Source organism: Protopterus annectens, chromosome 12.part0, assembly GCF_019279795.1.
Source record: "Protopterus annectens isolate FY-2018-M chromosome 12.part0, PAN1.0, whole genome shotgun sequence".
NCBI lineage: Eukaryota > Metazoa > Chordata > Ceratodontiformes > Protopteridae > Protopterus > Protopterus annectens.
In genome coordinates this window covers 895,967,151-895,989,110 of record NC_056746.1, presented here as the reverse complement: position 1 = coordinate 895,989,110, position 21,960 = coordinate 895,967,151, and the positions used below count along the sequence as shown (strand labels likewise).

General features: G+C 37.4%; 1 protein-coding gene across 1 annotated transcript in view; it reads left to right on the top strand.

Annotated features, from left to right (window-relative positions):
* The window catches only part of PREX1 (phosphatidylinositol-3,4,5-trisphosphate dependent Rac exchange factor 1), a 2,105,011-nt gene that overhangs the window by 564,029 nt on the left and 1,519,022 nt on the right, over positions 1-21,960 (top strand). Inside the window, exon 3 of the mRNA XM_044089931.1 lies at positions 17,320-17,442. Coding sequence (XP_043945866.1) covers positions 17,320-17,442 — 123 coding nt within the window. The remainder of the gene's footprint in view (positions 1-17,319; positions 17,443-21,960) is intronic.

Below are 21,960 nucleotides of genomic sequence, written 5' to 3'. Positions count from 1 at the left end.
GGAGTCGAGTTTGTCTACCTCAGTCTTTCTGATGTTTGTGAAAACTGGGGAAGCGTGTAGGAGTGTAGATATGAGATGTGTGTGTGCAACAGTGGACTTCGCTTGTTTAGTAACGAATTTTCTATTTCTATAAAGAACTCCCAATTTTTTATGCACTTTCTTTATGGTGTGGGACATATGGATGTCAAATTTCATATTACAGTCAGTTTCAACACCTAGAAATTTAGTGTGAGTTACAGGAGAAATGGTGGTTTTGTTCATGGACATGATATTGAAAGAGGGGCTTGATGTGGTGGATCTTGTTGGGTAAAACAGAAGAATTGTAGTCTTGTTAAGGTTTGGAATTAGCTTGGAGTTTGCAAACCATGCTTCACCAGAGAGAAAAGAATCTTCTGTAACTGTGTAGAGCTCCTGTAGGGAGGAGGCAGCACATATAAAGGTTGAATCATCTGCATATTGGATAACAGAAGCATGTAGAGTAGAAGTATGAAGGTTGTTAACAAAAAGTGAAAACAGTAGGCGTCCTAGAAATGAACCTTGAGGAACTCCTAGGGTAACTGGTAGAAGAGGAGAGAGGTCATTCTGCCATTGGATAGCCTGCTGTGACCTGATAAATAGCTTTGGAACCAAGAGATAGAGGACTGACTGAGATTTAATTCTGAAAGATCTTGGATTAGTTTACTATGTGTGACCATGTCAAAGGCCTTGGAAATGCCAATAAAGATAGTAGATACAAATTTTCCATTGTTTCTGTGGTGGTTTATTGTACTGGTGAAAGATATTAGAGCAGTTCAGTGCTATGACAGGGGCGAAAGCCATGCCAGGTGTTTCACATAAGCTTGAGTGTGTGTAAGTGATCCATAATTTGTTTATGTACACATTTTTCTAGGCTTTTAGATAGAGGGGATAGTATGGCTATTGGATGGTAGTTAGTCAATTCTGTGGAATTACCCCCTTTGTGTAGTGGTATAATATGGGAGATTTTGCAAATTTCAGGGACTTTATTTTCATACATAGATCTATTGATAAGGATGGTTACAGGGTAGGCTATTGCATCATCAGCAGCAATTTGTAGAAATTCAGCTGGAAGTTTGCCTGAGGCTAGGGTTGCAGCTTTTAGTTTTTTAAGCAATTCTTTTATGATGTTAATAGAGCCAGGTTGGAATGTGAAGGTGTTGTTATTATTTGACTTTGGTGGTTCTGTGGAGGGGGGAGTTCTGAAGATTAGCTAGGGCTAAAATGGTTTCGGTTAAATATTTATTGAATTGAATAGCAATGTTTTCAGTAGTATTATTGGTAGATGGGGAGGGAGTGGTGGATTTTCCTAGAAGGAGACTATTATTAATGGCTGCCTAGAACCTTTGAGAGTTGTTTTGGTGCTTCACTTGTATATTGTGGTAGTGTTTAGTTTTATCAAGCTTAACTGATTTTTTTTTTTTTTTGCTTTACTATGGAGCTTTAGGTAGGCTTGTTTTGATGCTTGGGACCTGGTTGTATGCTACTAGTCCCAGGCTTTATCTCTAGTTATTAGTAATGACCTGGTTTCTTTACTTAGCCAAGGAACAACCTTTGATTTGATTTTTATGGTTCTAGGAGATGCACGTGTCTTCAAGATATTTAAAAATGTAGTGTTAAGGGACTTAACTGTTTCTTCTAAGGGAAGTAGTTGCCCAGTTACAGCTTTTTAATGCTGATAAGAAATTGATAGGGTTAAAGGTTTTTTTTTTTTGCTTCTTATCAGATAGTAGACAGTTACTTTATTATGACACAACCAATGCATTAGTAGAAAGGATGGTTAATGATCTCTTAGGCTGTCAGGGAGGCATCCAGACAGAGGGTACGTCTGTTTATCAATATCCAGTCGAGGACTGATTACTTTTTGGTTGACTTGTCTGTTCTTGTGCGAGATTGTATGACTTGAGCAAATCCATAAAGGTTGATAAAATTTGTAAGGTTTTTAGAGGAGCAGGTAAGCCAATCAATATTGAAATAACACATGGTGATAATTTTTGTGGTATTGAGTTGGAGGTCCACTGCAGTATGTTTTCTAGGGTAGCTATATTGTCTCCTGGAGGAAATTATGTAAACCAGTTTTTTGGAGTTAATTTCTATTTTGAAAAGTAATATTCCTGCATTGTCAAAGTTGGGAATGGCCAGATATACAGCCTCTACTTTCAGGTTGTTTTTAAATAAAATTGCTACCCCACCTCCCATTTTGGCTGTTCTGTCTTTCTGAAAGATATATCCAGGAGGTAGGATTTTGTTGTTACAGTTGCTTGGTTTTAACCAGGTTTCAGTTAGTATCACTATATCTAAAGAGTGTTGAGAAAGATTAGCATGCAATTCACGTACCTTATTTATTATGCTCCTGACATTTATGTTAAGGAGCAGTCTGTTAGAATTACTGTGTTGGGTTAATAAGCTAGTAAAGGGTGGTAGAGCAATGGGGCTGGTAGTGACCTGATGTACAACATTGGGTCCTGGGTTGGGGTGAATGCCCCCCCCCCCCCGAGTTGTATTTGAGTATTAATGTGTAGTAGAAGTTTGATCAGTTTGATTATAATTTTGGTGTGTTTTAGAGAGGATTGAGTTTTTAGATTCAGTGGGAGGAATTTATATGGAAGATATCTTATGTAAGTAGTGTTGTATAGGTTGGGAGTGAATGTAATGTTATGCGGTATTGGCTGGTGAAGTTGTGATGTATGTAAGGGAGGGTAAATCATGTTGTGTAGTTTGATATAATAGGAAGTAAGGTAGTAGCAGAATATTAGTAGTGTGATGGTGAAAGTGTGGAGGGTGAGAATGTGAATGTGTTTAGTAGTGAGGGGTGGCATTTTTAGGTGAAGAGTATAATGTTTGTTTAGGACCAATTTAGTGTGGAGTTTCTAAGAAAAGATTTGTGGTGGTTTTAAACAGGTAAAGATGAAGATTTTGAGGATAGTGATGTGTATAAAGCAAGTAAGATGAATGAGCTGATATTGCAGTGGGAGGTGTGATAGGGAGATTGCAGTGACTTGTCTTAAGGTAAGAGTTAATTCTTTACTGTGTTATTTGTGTTCAGTATGAAAGTGAGTTGGAATAAAAGGATAGTTACTGTTGAAGGATAATGCGCATTGTTTAGCAGTGAAGGTAATTGCCTAAAGTTATGTGGGTGGGGAGTTTGTGTGGAGGAGTTACAGGGATGTGACTGGTTGAGAGTGGAGTGGGTTTGGTTGTATGAGTATATGTTTTGGTGATCTGAGGGTGGGTGAGAATGGGGGTAGGGGAGTGGAGTGAGCCCAAGCATAGCAAGTTGAGCCATGAGGCAGAACCAGGAAGCTAAAATTAAACCATCAATTAATGCTCCAGGTGAGTACAGTAATGTATTGCACAGGACAGAGAGCGTCATTCAATTAGAAAGAATTGCAGGTCTGATTTATAGGAGCACTCTTTTTATCTTTCCTTTTTATGTTTAATTTTAAGAAGGCAGTTAGTGAAAGGATACTTTGGGGCAGGTTTAGGTGTGAGGGACTGGGAAATTAGAACAATAGCATCCGATTCAGTGTGCACGCCACTATGCAACCCGCTTAGGGATACTTTGGGTAAACAATCATATAGCTTTTACTAATAGTTAAAAAAAAAATGTTCAGCATACATTATGGGCAGATTTGTTTGCAGACAAAGGTGAACAGCGATATTACAAGTCGGGAAGTCTGGCAAACAACTTATTAGTAGGGACGTTGCCAGTGTAGTGAGTCAGGGACTGAAAAAGAAAAGGAGAGAATTAAATAATTAAGGGGGAATTCATGTTTATAGTTTGAGGTTGTAACACTGTAACACATCTACAAAGTAATCAGTCAGAACAGCCAGTAGAGCATCTAGATTAAAATCTTACAATAGAAGGGAAAATATGCAAGCTAAATATAGAAAGACCGAGGTAGAGGAAGCCGAGTTTCATGAGCAGACAATTGCATACAGTATAAGTTATATACAAGCGTCATTCCTTAACTCTCAAAAACTGGTGTGGTAGTCACAGCATCAAAAACGTAATATTCTGGAGGCAATATTACTCAAGTTTATAAAAATGGCACAGTTAACCTCATATACAACAAAAGCGCAAGAGAATGTAGGCACTATTGACCTTAACAGAATCAGTAAAAGCGTTGTTGCAACTACTATTCAACAGAGTTAAACAGCAGTACTGTGTATGGATAACAGCCCTTCCTCAAACATATGCCTAAAAATTGCCTTATAGATAAAGTTAAAGAAATGTAAAGTTAGACATTTAGGAGGCATACATACAACTGAAAAACTGGAGAAATATATACAACTGAAAAACTATCTGCTTTGCTGTGTACTATCAAGACTTGTGCACAGGTTTAATTAAACAACTTGCTTTACATTTAAAGTCAAAAGGAGGTAAAATTACACATGTAGACTCACAAACAGAGCTAACAGTAGTATTTTTGCCATATACTAACAAGATATAAGCAAAGGCTCCATTAACCAACTTACATGGTGGGCACACTAGAATTAGGATGCTGAGAGGACCTTATAACTGAGCAGATGCATTGTAGTTGGAAAATGGTGCCTTTTGCATCTGGCTACTTTGTAAACTCTGATTCTGGCACTGTACAGGGGGAGGGAGTAGATAGGTCTGATGAGAAACTATGGGGCATGGAGTCAAATGAGTGTAACAGTAAACCAAAACCATGAGGCAGAGCCAGGAAGCTAAAATTAAATTATCAACTAATGCTGCAGGTTAGAACAGTATCTTTCCTTTTTATGTTTAATTTTAAGAGGGCAGTTAGTGAAAGGATAGTCCGGAGCAGTTTAGGGGTGAGGGACTGGGAAATGGGAACAATAGCATCTGATTCAGTGTACACACCACTATGTAACCTGCTTAGGGATACCCTGAGTAAACAGTTGTATAGGTTTTGCCATTAGTAAAAAAAAATGCTCAGCATACATTGCAGGCAAATTTGTTTGCAGAGAAAGGTGAACTGCAATATTACAGGTCGGGAAGTCTGGCAAACAACTTATTGGTAAGGACATTGCCAATGTAGTGAATCACGGAATGATGGGCACACTAGAATCAGGATGCTGAGAGGACTTTATAGCCAAGCAGAGACACTGTAGTTTGAAAAAGTAAAAATGTATTAACAAATGTATTATATACATCAAAAGTATATGATAACAGAGGTTTATGGACTGGGCCATGGGACTTGTAATTTGATTTTGAAAATTGAAAACTTAAAGTATTCTGCATTTACCAAGAGCTATAACTGCTGAAGGAAATAGGGTCATGGTAAAATATTGGGGTCAGGCTAAAACATGTTTTTGTGTGGTAATAATGACCATCTAATCAGTAATTTTGATAAAAGAAGATGTTTTTCATGTGGAAAAATAGGATATGAGGTACGGGATTGTGAATTGAGGTGTTATAAGTGTAATAAAAAGGTTATTTTGGGAGAAGTGTGAAGAAAAAGGAAAACAAAGATGGAGGCTGATGTATAAGTATTAACAAGGCAAGATCAAAATGGTGAGGCTGAGCAAAAAGACATAGAAATGGTAGAAACTCAAATGGAAAATACGGATAAAGAACAAATCATACAAAAAGTTAGTACACAGGAAGAATTTAATACAGGAAGAATGGAAGAAGAATCAGGTTTAAGTGACAGTGATGATGTTAATTGGAATACAGTAAAGCAAAAAAGAAATTTGATTGGTAAAAGAGTGCAGGAGAGGGAAAACATAGAAGGATTTAGTAAAGAAAAATGAATGGGAAAGGCTAAGTACATATTACTTAAGGTAGATTTACATGTGGATGTGAATAGTATTAAAAGGAGTGATGCAAAAAGCAAGATAGTGATGTTATTATACTAGAAGACATTAGATTGTTGTCTCAAATAGAAGGATATCAAACCAAAGTGTGATGGGGAAAATGTTATATGGAATTTCGGGAGAGAGACCTGTCCAGGAATACTTATATAAAGATACAATTAAAGTGTTATATCTTACTTTTGATATAACTGGTAAAATTACTGTTACTGATGTAAATGGATGGACCATTTTATTAGAATTATTGTGATATATGCAAAAGTACAAAAAAAGGAGAGAGAAGAGATGTTTAGAAATGTAATTCGATATGCAGCAAGTTAATATGAGATCGTAGCAAGGGATTTTAATTGTAACTTAAGACCACAGAAAAAGAAGGCATATGATGTTAGATTGATATGTAACATTATAAAATATGGACAGTTAAACATTTGGAATTTAGAGACATGGAAGTATAGAAGAGGAAAGCAGAAATAGATTATTTTTTATTGTCAGAAAGTTTAGTAATAGTAAATCAAGGAGTGTTATTGACAGGATTCTCAGACCATAGGGTAATTTGGATTACGATAAAAGGAAATGTTGAGTATATAAAAATGTGTTTAAAAGAGTACATGAGGTGAAATGGGATATTACAGGGAAAGAAGATATTATGAGATTATGGCAAGACCATGTAGAGATGAGAGATTTCTATAAAGATTGGCGAGAATGGTGGTTAAACTTCAGATTGAAATACAAAAGTGCTGTGTGACATGGGAGACGGAAAAAATATATGTAGGAAAAATAAAGTATAAGAATTTAAGTAATAATGCAGTCAGTTGTCTAGAGAAGATTGAAGATTTTTTTTATCAAGCAACAGGAATTATATGACTCGAATAAGGAAAAAAACAGAACAACTATTGTATAAACAAAGATAAAAGAAAAAAAGAAGAAATTGCACAATACTTAAAATAATCAAGGAGAATAATAGTGTCATGAGATAAATGAAAGATTCATCAGGTTTAATATACAATACACAGGATGAGATTGTGAATATAGTAAAAGAACATATTAGGACATTATTTAAAGAGAAGAAGACAAATCCAAGGAAGGAATGCAAGGTATATGTATTTTTTGACAAGTATAATAAGGATTTAGAAAAAGAAATAATAATAGATAAATTAGAACAGGTGTTAAAAGTAATGAATTTAGATTCGGCAGCAGGACCAGATGGACTAGAATATAGGATGTATAAAAATGTGGCTGTAGAACAAATAAAATGGTTTGTAAAGTTATTAAATGAATAGTTGAATAAAGGTTTTATGTATAAAGAGTTACGTAGGGATGTTATTAGATTTATATGGAAAAAAGGTGAGAAGGGAGAAATACAGAATTGGAGACTGTATTAAATAACAAATTTAATAAGCTTTTTATGAAAATTTTGCAAAAAAGGATGGAAGAGAAAGTGGGGAAAGTTGTAAATGAAAATGGGTTTGGTATAAAAGGTAAAAGGGTTCAATATTTATTATTAAAAATTAGGGAATTAGTAGAAAATATAGTACTTAGAAATGTTCAGGTGAAAGAGATTTAAGTAGATCTTTTGATTCGATTCATCATTCTGTATTATGGGATATATTTGAAAGCTATAATATAAGCAAGAAGAATAAAAATGTTTTTATTTCAGCATGTAAGTTCAGTATAGTGGAGTTTATGATAAATGGATGGTTAAGTGAAGACATACAATCAGAGAAGGGTATTAGACAAGGTTTTCCAGTGAGTGGTACATCATTTGTTTTAGTAATGAATGTAATATCTATGTATATGAATAGAGAGTTGGATGCAATGAGTTATAGTTCCAATGAAGGGATAAAAATGCCTATTTTGTTAAATTATATAGATGCTATTATTATTACAAAAGATGGAGCAGGCATGAATGCAGTGATAAAACAAATGCCGGAGATTATTCAGGTCAATATACTGTTTTCCAAGATTACTTATTTAGCAGGTGTTTTCAGTGTTCCATTGAAGTTAGAGAAAGAAATGTAGAATATTTTCTTTCATTTGGGGATTGAGATTGAACCTGGTGAAAAGAGGGGTCCTATGTGTGAGAAATGAAAAAAGAGTATTAGGGCAGCTAATAAACCCTATGGTATATATGGCTTCATTAAACTTATACAGAGTAATAAAATGTTTAAAGGACAATGAGAGTTCTTTATTAACAAAAATATTAAGTCTGAAGTGTAAAACAGCATGGTTATTTTTTTTCAATACAAAAAAGGAGACTTTGTTCTAATAAAGAAAAGAAGTAGAAAAGATAGTCTGTTTGTATTATGGTGATTTTGAAACCACTGAACATGTTTTTCTAGAATGTAAAAAGAAGTACAATATTATGGAAAAAGATACCAGATATGAATTATATGGGAAGAGTTAAAGACATGAGTAATTTAAATGTGGATATGATTTAATCTGGGTATTACAGAAACAAAGGTAAAAAAAAAAGAGTTTGAAAGAATTGATAAAAATATTCTGTATAGTATGGTTAATTTGGAACCAGAGAGTAAAGGAAATCATGTTTAATGAAAAATGGGATTTGGCTATGATATTAAAAAAAGATAAGGTTTTGGTTGTGGAAATTGGAGTGGGGGTGAAAAAAGTAATAACTTAAGTGTTGTGTGTATGTAATGAAGGGCAGTATAGAAGGAAAATGTGATATATGTTTTGTAAATATTGTATCTAGGGTTTACTATCAAAAGAACAAAAATCACAACTGTGAACGGTGATTTCCACGATGCATATCCTCGACTCATACACATTAAGTAGGTCGTAAGGTCGACGCAACAAGATCGACAACATTCTGTCAATATTAATGTTAGCAACTCCCATTACCAACCATGCTTTGAGTCCCTGCCTTGTGTACATCCTGAATGGACGTACACATGAACGTCGACATTCCGACTGTCGGTCCTACCATGTTCGAGGAGGAGGCTGTCGTGCAACTGAATGTTGACATTTTGACTGTAAACCTGTGTATAGTGTGATTAATGATAAAAATGTACATCTAATATAAATAAGCAGCAATGTGAATAACTATGATTGTTTTAATAAAGGACTCCTCTTTTTGATAAATGCCATGAGATATTTTACTTCCACCTAAGCTACTACCAAATCAAGCAGATGGGAGCTCAGTTTTATTTCTGATCTGAAAGACAGCTGTTTGATCTACTGTCCTGACAGGTACCTCTCAAAAAGGAAATCCCAGCTGTCAATTTGAGCAGAGGGTCATTTCCAAGATTGGCTGCTACAATAAGGACACATGCATTTCCTGTAAATCCTTTTCAGTGTTACCCACAGACTATGCAGAGAAAGTAACAGATGGTCTGGTATGAGGAATCACCCTCATTAACAGCAAGCCTTTACCTGGCTACTAACTCCATCCCTTTCATCGAGGCTGCTGTTGTTGGAGATCTTCTTCTCTAGATCTCTTCTGCCTCACTTCAGCATTAATGCATTAGAGGAAAGGACCCCTGGCTACGTATGTTATTCTGTAGCAAAGTTACTTCAGGTTTACTGAGTAAGCTGATAAGCTATTTTTTTTTCTTGGCCTTTTGGTATTGAATTGTTATTGTGTTTTCTATTTAGTTATACATTGTGACAGTATTGTCATATGTAATGTTATAAATGGACTGTACTTTAACTGTGGAAATAAAATTCTACCTCAGGATAAACATTGTATTTTTTTGTTTGGTTTGGTGAACAGAGTCAGTATATTCAGGATATGCTGCTCTTTCACCTCCAATAGTCTTTGAGACCAAAGAAACTACCTGATTTCTTTTCAGTGTGAGAAGTAATTCTTAGCTGAGTCTGGCACTTCCTCAGAGCCAGAAGAGATGTTGGAGTCAGGATCCTCTATTTAAAACTTGGAGGACATCATAATAACTTTTACTGTTGAATTGTCTAATTCTTAAAACAGAAAACAGCTAAAAAGTAGAGACTTCTCTCCGTGACAGAAACCTAAAAAAACAAAACAAAAACAATGATCTGAAGAGGTAGTGCTGATTGTAATTTTGAAAGTGCTGAGTGCTAAATCACTAGTTAAATTAACCAAATCTCCTTAACTGACTTCTTTCACAAAGAGATTTCCTCAAAGCCTGACCTCTAAACCAACTTCAGCAAGACCTTCTCCTTTTTCACCTCCTGAATTTGGCAATATTAGGTTTGTGACAGCACTCTTAGGTGTTCAACAAAAGGTGTTTACATCTTTATCAGTGACTGATCCATAGTGTTTAAAGGCCTCTTCTCCCTTTTGTGTTTCTCTGTTACATCTTCTAGGTTTTGTCAGTGCTGACGGCTGGAGAGTTATCTGTATCAACTTTGGTCCTTGCTTCAAGACTGCAGTTTTTGGTATTGCCAAGTCACCTGGCAACTGAGCCATATATGTCAGTCCATTGCCATCAGTACTACTGATACTGATGGACTTGTAAGTTCTGACACAGTGTGTTGCAATATCAGGCTGAGGCTGCCGCCAGTTCAAGCCTCAGTGGGTCTGATCTTTTGATTTTCATTGCTGATTCCCTTGATGTCAAACATGATGTTGATGCAGATATCAACACAGATGTGTCAGGTACTTCCACATTTACATTTGTGGTATATGCCCCATTAGTGTTTTTCACCATTCAGACAGCAGATAATCATTTGACTGAGTGCATAGCTGTGTCAGTCTTTCCTAGCAGCAGATAATGGGTATTAAGGGCCTTTAAAGTGTCCTCCTGTGACATCTAGCCATAACTAGTGCTACTTCGACTTCTTTGGACCCATCACAGCTCCAAATGTAGATAAAAAGTCCACTCCTGATGCCAAGAAACCTTGAGAATGTGCAAGTGGGGGATTCAGTTCACCTCTTTTCTAATAACGAGTCACATTCTCAGGGAAGGTAGTTCCCTTGAAAATTGACTGAATTGCTGCTATTATCTACTCCATGTGTCAGTGTATAGCCAAGCACTAACTTGCAAGGAGTTCTGCCTGTCCGTAAACCCCATTATGACCTGTTGGCTTGTCCTACCTATGCCAAATGCAAAAGCTGTTTTGCCTGATTCCACTTCCAGAGAAAAGACCAGAGATATTCTAGTGCATAGTTGGTCCCAGGTGCACTTTGTGCTTTCCCTTATTTCTTTCGATTTTGTGGTTCACCAGAAGGTCAGACTCCAAGAGGTAAAAGTCATCCTTATACTTCATTACTGGGCTCAGCAGTTTCTCCTTCTTATGGCTGCCTTAAAAATGCATGTAGGGCAGGATTGCTGTTCCTTGGTATTGCTCAAAGTATGCAAACATTTTCTGAGGGGCACTTTTTTATGAACCCCTCAGATGGATTGTGTGCCTCTTTTAGATCTGTATTTTATGCTGCCCGACCCTTTTATGCCTGCAGCATCAGTATCCTTGATGGATGACTTTGTTCATAGTAGCAAAACCTCTACTAGAAAGGTTTGTAAGATGCCTCCCTTCCCCCCTCTTAGTTAAACCACTACATTAAGTCTTTTATAAGGACAGAGTCACATACAGAACTAACCCTTCTTTCTTACCTTAACCAGGCCACCTAGCTGCCTACCCCCCCAAGTGTAAGAATCACTGGAAATATCCATTTCATTTTGTGGAAGTAAACTGACAACTTAGACTTTGTACTGAGAGGACAAAGGCTGTCCGCAAAGTCAGAGAGTTGTTTTACATAGCAATGCTTGCACAGCAAGTATTGTAGCTTACTCTTTTAAATGGTTGTCAAACTACACATAATGTTTTCATAATAAGTACGGCAGGCCTCACAGATCAGTACCTAATGTCCACTCACCTGGAGCAACTGCTGCCTCTACAACCTTCTTCAGACATGCTGCTTTGGATATTTGTGCAGCAGTTACCTAGTATTCCCTCACCACCTTCAACGCACTGTAAGCTGGATGTGATGTCTAGGTTCAGAGTTTCTGCTGCATCCACTGACATTTGAAGGACGTTCTCACAGGGATACCCACTGAAGATGACTTGCTTCGGACTCAGCGTGCTGTTGAGGATGGGCCTCCAATTAGATACAAAAGTTAAACACTTAAAAAAATGTTCTGTAAGTAGGCCTGTCCTTTGCAAAATACTCACTCCCTTCTGTAGCCTGTTGGGTAGCTTGTCTAGAGTTTCCTCTGTCTTTTCTTAGGAAATTATCTGGCGCTTTTTAACACACCTAATCTAAAAAGACTGTGCACCGTGCTGCATTGTTGGATAGGGAGAGAGTGTTTACACCCCAGTAATATCTGCTGAGTGGAACTAACCTCTCTAGTCTTATTTCTGCTGTTATGAAGGATGGAGCTGCATCTTGTAGATATTATTGTGATAAGTATTTAACTTTCTTAATAGTTTTCAGTAAGGACATGGTGCCCATTAGAGGAAATTTTATACTTAAAGATGATGTCTGAAATTTCATGGAACCAGTCCACACAGTTGCTAATCTCCTTTCCCAAACCAAAGCACAGGTGTAGAAGAATTCTGCATTTTATAGTTGTAAAATTCATGTCATGAAACTAAAAGTAAATGCAATGAAGCATACCTCTCAACCTCTTAGAGCAAGAAATCTGGACAAAGCCATAAAAAATGGGGGGACAATTTTAACTATTGCTCTTACAAACTTAGAAAGTTGATAGAATAAAAGATTTTGCATTAGCATGAATTTTCTAATGGGTGCGAGGTCTGAAACTCAGATGTCTGTCATTATTGTCTGAATTTAGTCCTCAATGATTAGCCAGTGATTTGACAGAAAACCAAAGTTTTATGAGGAACAGACAAAAAATATAAGTCAAAAATCTGGACATTCTGTAAAAATCTGGATAATTGAGAGGTATGGAATAAAACCACCTACGTAAAAATAAATCTAAACCACTACACTAAAATGTCCCAAAATGTATCATTGTTCAAAACAGAACAAACAAAATATATGTCATTGCAAAATTGTCACACAAAACCTAAAAAAGAAAGAAAGAAACAAACTGATACTTTTTTGCAGGGGGTTATTCTCCCATGGAGGGGAGTTTTATCTTCCATACCCCTTTACTTATTCATACTCATTGTACTGTTATGCAACCATGCCGAACTCAACGGCTCAAGCAACTGTGTTATTCACTAATACTCTAATTGTTTTTTATGCAATACTTCGATCCTCGGCTGGGGTGCCTTCTGTGCGGAGTCTGCATGTCCTCCCTGTGGTCACGTGGGTTTCCTCCGGGTGCTCCGGTTTCCTCCCACATCCCGAGGACATGCTGTAGGTGGATTGGACACACTAAATTGGCCCTAGGCACGAGTGCGTGTGTGTGTGTGTGTGTGTGTGTGTGTGTGTGTGTGTGTGTGTGTGTGTGTGTGTATGGGGGGGGCTTCTGTGGAAGGTTGGGCGCCGGGCTGGCAACTCGACACCATAAAACTCCACTGCCAATCATGAGAGGATGGTGATCCGCTGTGGCGACCCCTAACCGGGAAAAGCCAAAAGAAGAAGAAGACTAAGCAATGTAGTTTGATACAGAATTGCTTCATTCACTCATTCAAACCTGTCGTCTTTATGTACACTTTCAGTTCATACTCATAGCTTCGTATGGCGCTCACAGCTTTTTTGGCTCTGGCTTCTTTTACTAAGTGACGTACCATCTAATAATAAGCAGTATTAGAAAGGGCAAGGAGTTAACAAACTGACACTAAGATTGTTAGTCTAGCATGTCCTGCCACAGAGAAGTTGATTACTGTTTGTCACTTATTCATATTTTATATTTATGTTCCTATTTTCATAACGACGAGCCTTGCATGCTGTTGAAAGATATGGTGTGATATGCTATGGTGGGAGACAGGAAACTTCATTGTCAATGTCCATTTATATCACAATATACCTGACATTACTAGTTGTTTGTTAATAATTGTGAAAATAAACAATATTTCCATATGTACTTAATACTTCAAAAAACAATCTGTTGTAGGACATCAGGTGAAACCTTAGCTGTTGTTGAAGAAAACTAGCTTTAATATTTGCAATTTATGTTGCACATCTTGAGAGGTATTCAGTGTTATTTATATTGCTAATTATAGAATTAAGCACATATTGTCATATTTCTGTAAATATCTCAATAAGCATGCTCTAATAGTGGAATTTCTTGTCATCATGTCTGATTAACAACAATGTTGTAACAATATACGTCTAGTTTGCAGAGTTTCCAAGATATGACAATTTGTTTGTGAAAGTGTAACAAAAATATAACTTTGCATTGTAATACATTGTAACATTTATGAAAAAAATATGAGTGTACTATTATCGCTGTTAAGCAAACTTCTTACTGATAACATTGCTATTTGTACTGCCTTAATAGCATTTATTTTTCACAAAATACTGTTCATCTTATGCCTTTTAAATTTATTTTTCAGAAAATGCTGTGGAATGCGAGATGTGTGCAGGCTGCTAGAGGTGTGACATTCCACACCAGATAGGTGTTAATGAGTTAAACATCACATTGTTTGCTTTTCTTCACTGCTACAGCATTCATTCACAGTCACTTCAGATTTGCAACACTCTCCCTGAATGTACAAACACCTCAAATAATAAACTGAGAAAACTAAACATTCTGACACGCTCATCTTTTGCCATTTATTACAGCTCATCAGGGTTGTCCATTTCCCAAGTGGACCCTTTCCAAGTGGTTATCAAACTGCATTACCTTTTATTATGAAAAATACAATAAAACTCATAAGGTATGGTTTACTTCACTGTGACTGCAACCCTCATGAATATATATATATATATATATATATATATATATATACACACATATATATATATATATATATATATATATATATATATATATATATATATCCCTGTCAGATGATAGAAACCCCATTTGACTGAATCCCATTTGACTGAGACCATAAGACTGAAAAATTTCAAAATACTGAAAAATGACTTGACTGAAACCTATAATAATGAAATCTTACAATGCTAAATTTCAATATACTGAATTGTAAAGTGGATGATATAAAACCAGAATAGGTGAGGGGCTGTGCCTCCCCCCACACCCCTTCTAACTATATATACTAACTCCAGGGTCACACTACAGTGGGGTAAAGGTATCCCCACTGTAGTGCGATCTTGGAGTTAGTATATATAGTTAGGGGGGTGTGGGGGCACAGCCCCCACAATGGGCGGTGTGGGGGGCATAGCGCCCCACCTATTCTGGTTTTATATTAAGTGATTTTTCAGTATTTTGAAATTTCAGTCTTATGGTCTCAGTCATATGAGTTTCAGTCATATGAAGTTTCTATCATCTGATAGGGATCCATATATATATATATATATATATATATATATATATATATATCTGCCCAAAGTATGTGCGAGGTTGTTAGCTGCACATTCATTTACATGTTTTCCTGACACTGCAAGACTGCTGTCCAGTAAGGAGGTGGAGCAGGCTTTGCTTGGGTAACCTTCAGGGCATGTTGAAGACCACCAGCTCATTTATGGGGACTGAGGATACACTGGTTGGTGTACCTCCATTCTTATAATGAGTTCTTACAGCAGTGATCTTTATAATAAATATAGTACGTCTGTTTGAGTATGCTCACGCTAATAGGAGATGTTTGAGTATAAGGATTTCTGCTGCAGGCCTTACTCCATCTTTCCACCTTTCTGGTTCTGCATGTGTTTTGGGTCTCGTGTTCTTCATGTATGTTTAGCTTTATATCACCTGCAGGCATGATGAGCTCTTGTGTGGTTTTATGATAATATGAAGAATTTAACCAATTTGTATTGTAGCATTTGTTTGACCTCAGCTTTGTAGTTGGAAGTGTACTTATATAGTCTTTTTTGCCTTTGTATGTTTTTACAAGATTAGATTAGGTTTTTCAAGACACCTTTAAATTTCGCCAACATTTGTGTTACAATTGTGTTTACCACTTCTTAGACACCTAGAAAGTGTGATGCACTCTCTTTTTTATTCTGGATCCCTCAAGTTGTCACAGTGCAAAACTGAATTGTCACATCCCAAAGGATATCCAGTTACTGGAAAAAAAAAACTCAGGCCAGTTGTTTCCATTCATATAGTGAATTCCTATGTGATGAACTCCTGCAACAGTTATTCTTTTATTTGAACCCTTACTGTTACGAATATGCTCATGGTGTGGTAACACAGACATGCAGGTAATCACAGCCTGCCTACCATCATAGGTATTTCCATAACAGGAGTAGCAGGCCTTATAGAAACTGTAGTTTTGATGTAGCATTGTACGCTATGAACAATAATCCTCAACTGAATGTCTTAAAGGTGTTTAATTCTTCTCTGATAATAGTAAAGCCACTACAAACCCATGTTTTCTGTCTCTGAAAGGGAAGAAAGTAACCTTTTGATGGTAACTTTGTTATTGCATTGTTTACCAAGAAACGTAATTGTTTACACTGTATCATACACTAACAACTGTGCTAACATACATTTCAGTCATTGTAAAAATTAATTGGGGAACAACATTTCATACATACTGAGCATGCTGAGGGAACATGTAGAAGTTCTTTTGTTTAAGAGCAGTACACAGAAAGGTAGGCTTTGTATGTTTAATGTTCAAGTCTTTTTTTATACATAATATAATGACTTGTATGTCTGTAACACTTCTGTCTTTAGGAAGTGGTAGTAAGTGTAGTTTCATAGGAAAATACTAGGCCCTTGTGGGCCGTTTTAAGCCTAGCCAGTTTCCCTTTTTTGTGCTGGAAGTAACCTATCTCGTTTGGTTAGAGACTGACTTTATCCATCCCATGGTCAATAGTTATGTATTACCTGTAATAACAGTAACTGGGATAATACCATGGGTAATTTGAGGGAACCCATGCATGGGATAAAGTATTTAGATGCTGTCTCTTCTGTTTCTTGTACTTCCAGCGGATTCAACTCTACTCCATATAATAACATGGATATGAGAAATGAATCAGGCCTGGTGACTTTCCTTATCTTTCAGATAGAGCTGAAGGTATAGATAGGGAGAGACCTTGTGCTTTGTTGTGGACGAGAGGAGCTTGATTGGTGTTGTTGCAGTTCCCCTACTTCTTAAAGTATTTACTCTGCAGATCTAAGTGCTGTTACTTGTAAAGTTTCTTGTTAATTGTTCAGGCTCTATGAGGTTGTCATATCTACTTTTGTATTCAGTACGTTCATCATTCTCTATCTCTGTACTTCCCTGCTGGTATCTATTATGCACTTCTAATCTAATCTGTGATAGTATCTCTGTTGGGTCGGTCCATTTGCCAAATAAAAAAGGGGAGGCAATACAAGAAGGTATTCATCATTTATGACAGTAGTGTAGTTTGCAGCTGGATTTTTAGGATATGGAGTGGTGGATCGTACTTTGTGATTATCTCTTCAGGGGGAAAAATAAATAATGGTCCAATATGTACATATACCTCACCCCAGCATTTACTGTAACTGTTTTTCTTTGGTAACCAAGGTATTTATGATTATTTACTGTGTTCATTTTTAGATTTTGTTTTCCAATATTGAAGAAATTCTGGATGTTCACGTGGAGTTTCTGGAATTCTTGGAGCGTTCTTTACTGCCTGAACCCCAGCCACATCATGAACTTGGAAATGTTTTCCTTAAATTTGTGAGTACAAAGGCTTCAAGCTGTACTGTACTTGTCTCTGGTAAACTGCTTCCTTTTACCTTACAGCCCTCCCTCCTCTGTGCAATTTGGCAGCCAGTCAGCTGAACTTATCTGTACAACTTAATAGCAGCACCATGGCAACGGGTGAGCTAGGCAGCCTTTACAAAAGCCTTTGCTTGGTGAGAAAAGTTTCATGAATGTGGGCCCCTTCGTCAGTAACAAAAAGGGGAACATCAGGGGTGAAGTGCCTATGAACTGCAGAAAAGGATTGTTTGGAAAAGTACATTTTTTTCAAAGGAAATTGTTTTGTGGTGGGCATAGCGATAAATGAGTGGACAGCGGGTAACAATTAAAAAATAAATTGCTACATTATGTGGTTGTTGCAGATCATTTATGGAGGGAGGATTTGGATTCTTTTGTTGACAGTTGTCACAATTCTTCTTTGAGAAATAAGGTTGTGTTTGGGAGCTCAGAGTGAAGTAACATTTGAAAACATTTATGTTACACTGTTCTAGAAGATACAGTTTTTGTTTGGACTAGAGATTAAAACATGCAGACATAGAATACAGATCTTTCCGGATTTGAAATGCATTGCCTAATGGAACTTAATACAGGAAATTAGCATTGTCTACATTTGTACAGCCTGTACTTTAGTACACAATACACTCTGATTTCTTGCTTCATGCAACAGTATCAAGCTGAAACAAAAGCGCTAGTTACTTGACAGTATGAATCTGGGCTTGTAGAATGTTAGCACAGTTGAATGTGTTTCATTGTCTAACTGTATCACTGTAATATGCACAGTGCATACCACTTGTAACCTGTCATTTCACTGACATTTCCCATTAAGTTATGTTTTGTAATAAGTTATATTTTTTTGTTTGTTAATTGTGTAAGTAGGCTGGCCTTCAGATCCTTTTTCAGCCACTGCCCAGGGGCTGACAGGGCAGTACACAGTATCAGCATCATCAACAGTATTGTTTTAAACATTACAGTTGTGTGTTAAGACATTTAGTTTGGAGTTTTGACATAAATAAAACTCAGAATTGTATGTCAGATACATAAAGATCAGAATTGTGTGTCAGATAATTTCATCAGTAGTTATACCACCTAGTAAAGGTAAAAGTCATTATAACCTTATTTTAACAGTTGGCAGTGGGAAAAAATGAATATGCTTGCTATTTGTCAAGTTTATAGTTTCAGAGCAGCTACAGTGGTTAACAATGATGCCTTACAGTGCTTGGTTCTGTGGTACAGTTCCCTGCTAGTCTGTATACTCTTCCTTCATCTACATGGGTATTTAATGGGTTTTGCAGTCCCACCTAGTATTGAAAGATATGCAGTGGGGTGACTGGCAAATCTAAATGCTTGAGTGTGTGTGTGTGTGTGTGTGTGTGTGTGTGTGTGTGTGTGTGTGTGTGTGTGTGTGTGTGTGTGTGTGTGTGTGTGTGTGTGTGTGTGTGTGTATGTATGTATGTTTGTGGATGAGTGCGAGTGTGAAGGCTATGCATGCATATGCCTGTATGCCTTTGTGTCTGCGCTTGCATCTGACAATGGACTGGCGTCTTGTCTAAAACTGTTTCTGTGCCTTTTGTCTCTGTGCTGTGGGGGAATGTAGCTCTGACTAGGTCCTGGATACCCCAGAGTTGATTAGCAATACTGGCCTTGAGAGAGTGGAAGGTAAATGGTCAGAGCCTGCTATTATTTCTCAGGGTGGGATGGGACAGGCAGATACCCAGGAATGTGTGCTCTGTTCAAGCTCCTTGGTGGAAACTAAAGAACCAGTGGAGATGCTTGCCTTCTGGGGGTGGGTGATTCTGTAGATTTGTATCACTTACAGAAGAGAATGACAGCTCTATGCACTGCCAATTGTGTGCCGACTCTGCCCACCCTGGAAGCAGCACTGGGTGTTTGCATAGAAAACAAGGCCAAGTTAGATCCCCCCCAAATTCCATAGCAGATGATGCTACCACCCCTGGAGCGCATTGTTAGCATTTAGGGGACATGAATGGGTTACTGGCACATCAGGAGGAAGGCTTGCTGGTTAGGTGTAGGATGATGCCCCCCTCACCCCAAAAAAGGCACAAAAATATTTATTTGCTTTTTTCCTCACTGCTTACTGAGATATGCTCCAGCTCCTTGCATTCATGAGTAGGATAAAATGGGTATCATAAAATGAGTGAATGTGCTATGAGTTAATGTTTGATAGACAAGTTGATCACTGCATAATTTTTTCTTGGTCTTTTTATCTCTATCCCCTGAAATCATCACACCAACTACTAATTCGTTCATTACCCTGTGCTTATCTCCAAATCAGAAAGGAACAAAGGAAAAGACAGGACTTGGGATCAGACCAGCCATTATCTGACAGACATACAGTTTAACTCCTAGCTTTTTACCCTTCCAGTAGCAGCTTTTGCTTCCAGTACTGAAGGAGAACATATAAAGTGTTGGTCTGCTGGTGCATATGTGTTTTCAGATATAAACCAGTTACAGAGCAGGGCAGTGCATGGCTGGCCAGCCACTGGACCCAGACTTTCCACTGTCTTGATTCACTACCATTCACACTCCTTTAGCTGACTCACTGTAACTGTACTGAATAACTCCCCCATCACCCAGATCTTCTGTTACAATTCAGGGCACTAGACCTTGGATGGCATTAGATATAAATATAACATTGTTTTGTACTACTGTAGGACCAAGCCTGATGGCTTCTCTGCCTGCATCCAGCTGGGCCCTCTGATCCTCGATTGCTGGAGCCAGGGATTCTCCAGCAGGCCTCTAGTTCCTGATCAGGGATCCCCAGTGAGCTCAGACTCTAGTGGCAAGAATCGGTTGGCCAGTGGAGCACCCCCTCCCCCTGTGTTGACACTTCTAAGATCCATAGCTGTCTCTGAGGGTACCCCTCCCCTCACATTGCACTTGCTCACAGCAGAATGGGCTTTATATATTTGGGCTGCACTGGTCATAAACCTCTTGCTCTTGCTTGCTGTCACCCATGTTGCAAGTGACAGATGCCTTCCTCTCCCCAGGATGGGTGCGCAGACATTGACCACTCATTCCTATCCTCCCTCATCTGTGAAGTAGTAAGAGGTTTATCCCTTTACACAAGGAATGGTTTGGCATTAGATGTTTTATTAATAAGAATGTGTTACAGACTTCTTGTGTTAGGAGTGAGCATAAATGACAGATAGTAGACACAGAGCTTTCATAACCCATGCTTTGTATATACAGTATTGATGATAAAAAAAATAAGTTAATTTTATGTTCTTTGGAGAAGAGAACCAGCTACTCGGCTAAACTACCCTTTCATTTGGCTTCTGAAGGTCCTGGGATGACAGCTGATGTTTGAGAAGAGCTCGGTTAGTGGTTATTTAGGACATTACTAGGTGACCTGATTTCTTAAGACTGAAACTTAATTGGATATATTATCTTGAAAAATTAAGAATAATCACTAACAAAGCACATTATTAACAAGAAACTGTGGAGTTTTAAGAGTACATAAAATATTAGGTTCCTTTTGGTATTATTAGACAGTGTTATGCTTCCTTACTGTAGGTCTGTTGACAAATCAAAGCGAGTCATAAGTATATTACAGAAGCTCAGTCAGTTTTATTCATCATCATCATCGGCCCCTTTTCTCATTTTATACAGGGTCAGAGTGACATTGTTACCACCTCTCTCAAGTCAGAGCCACTTTCTTACATGTACAGTTACTTTCACTGAAAAGTACTGGTTCTTTTACAACATTTTCTAGCAAGTTGAATAGAACTTGCATAAGTTAACCCTGTAAGTTTTGTTCAGAAAGTACTTTTCAGTGAAATTAACTGCCCTTTTGATAACATTTTCAATAAAATAGATTGTACTTAAACTGTATTGCCATGCAGTTTTTAGTAGTGCCCATATATTTGTTTTGAAAGACCACAATGAATAGAAACTGAAAAAAAATCACAAGCTCCCCTGCACCCCTCAGACCCCAGGGATAATAGTATATATATATATATATATATATATATATATATATATATATATATATATATATATATATATATAGTTTCACTTTAGAATGTCGAGTTACTGAAAACCCGAACGTCACATGGTCGAGACCATATGATCAAGTTTTCAGAAACTCGAAATTCCAAAGTTAAAAGAAAAAAAAAAAGAAAAAAGTCAAACACATAATTTCTTATGTCAAACACATCATTTCTGCAGGGGGGAAAGCTCCCCTGCACCCTCCCTACTTAAATATACCATCTCCGTAATAGCACTATAGCAAGGAAATGGGAAATCTCCCATTCTGCACTTCTGCATACAGTGCGGAATGGGACATTTCCCTTTTCCCCACTGTAGCGCAATCTCAGAGTTGGTATATTTAAGTAGGGGGGTGTGGGGAGCTTCCCCCCCCTGCAGAAACGATGTGTTTAACTTTTTTCTTTTTTTTTTAATTTAACTTTGGAATTTTGTGTTTCTGAAAACTCGATCATATGGTCTCGACCGGATCTACCTGACTACATCGAC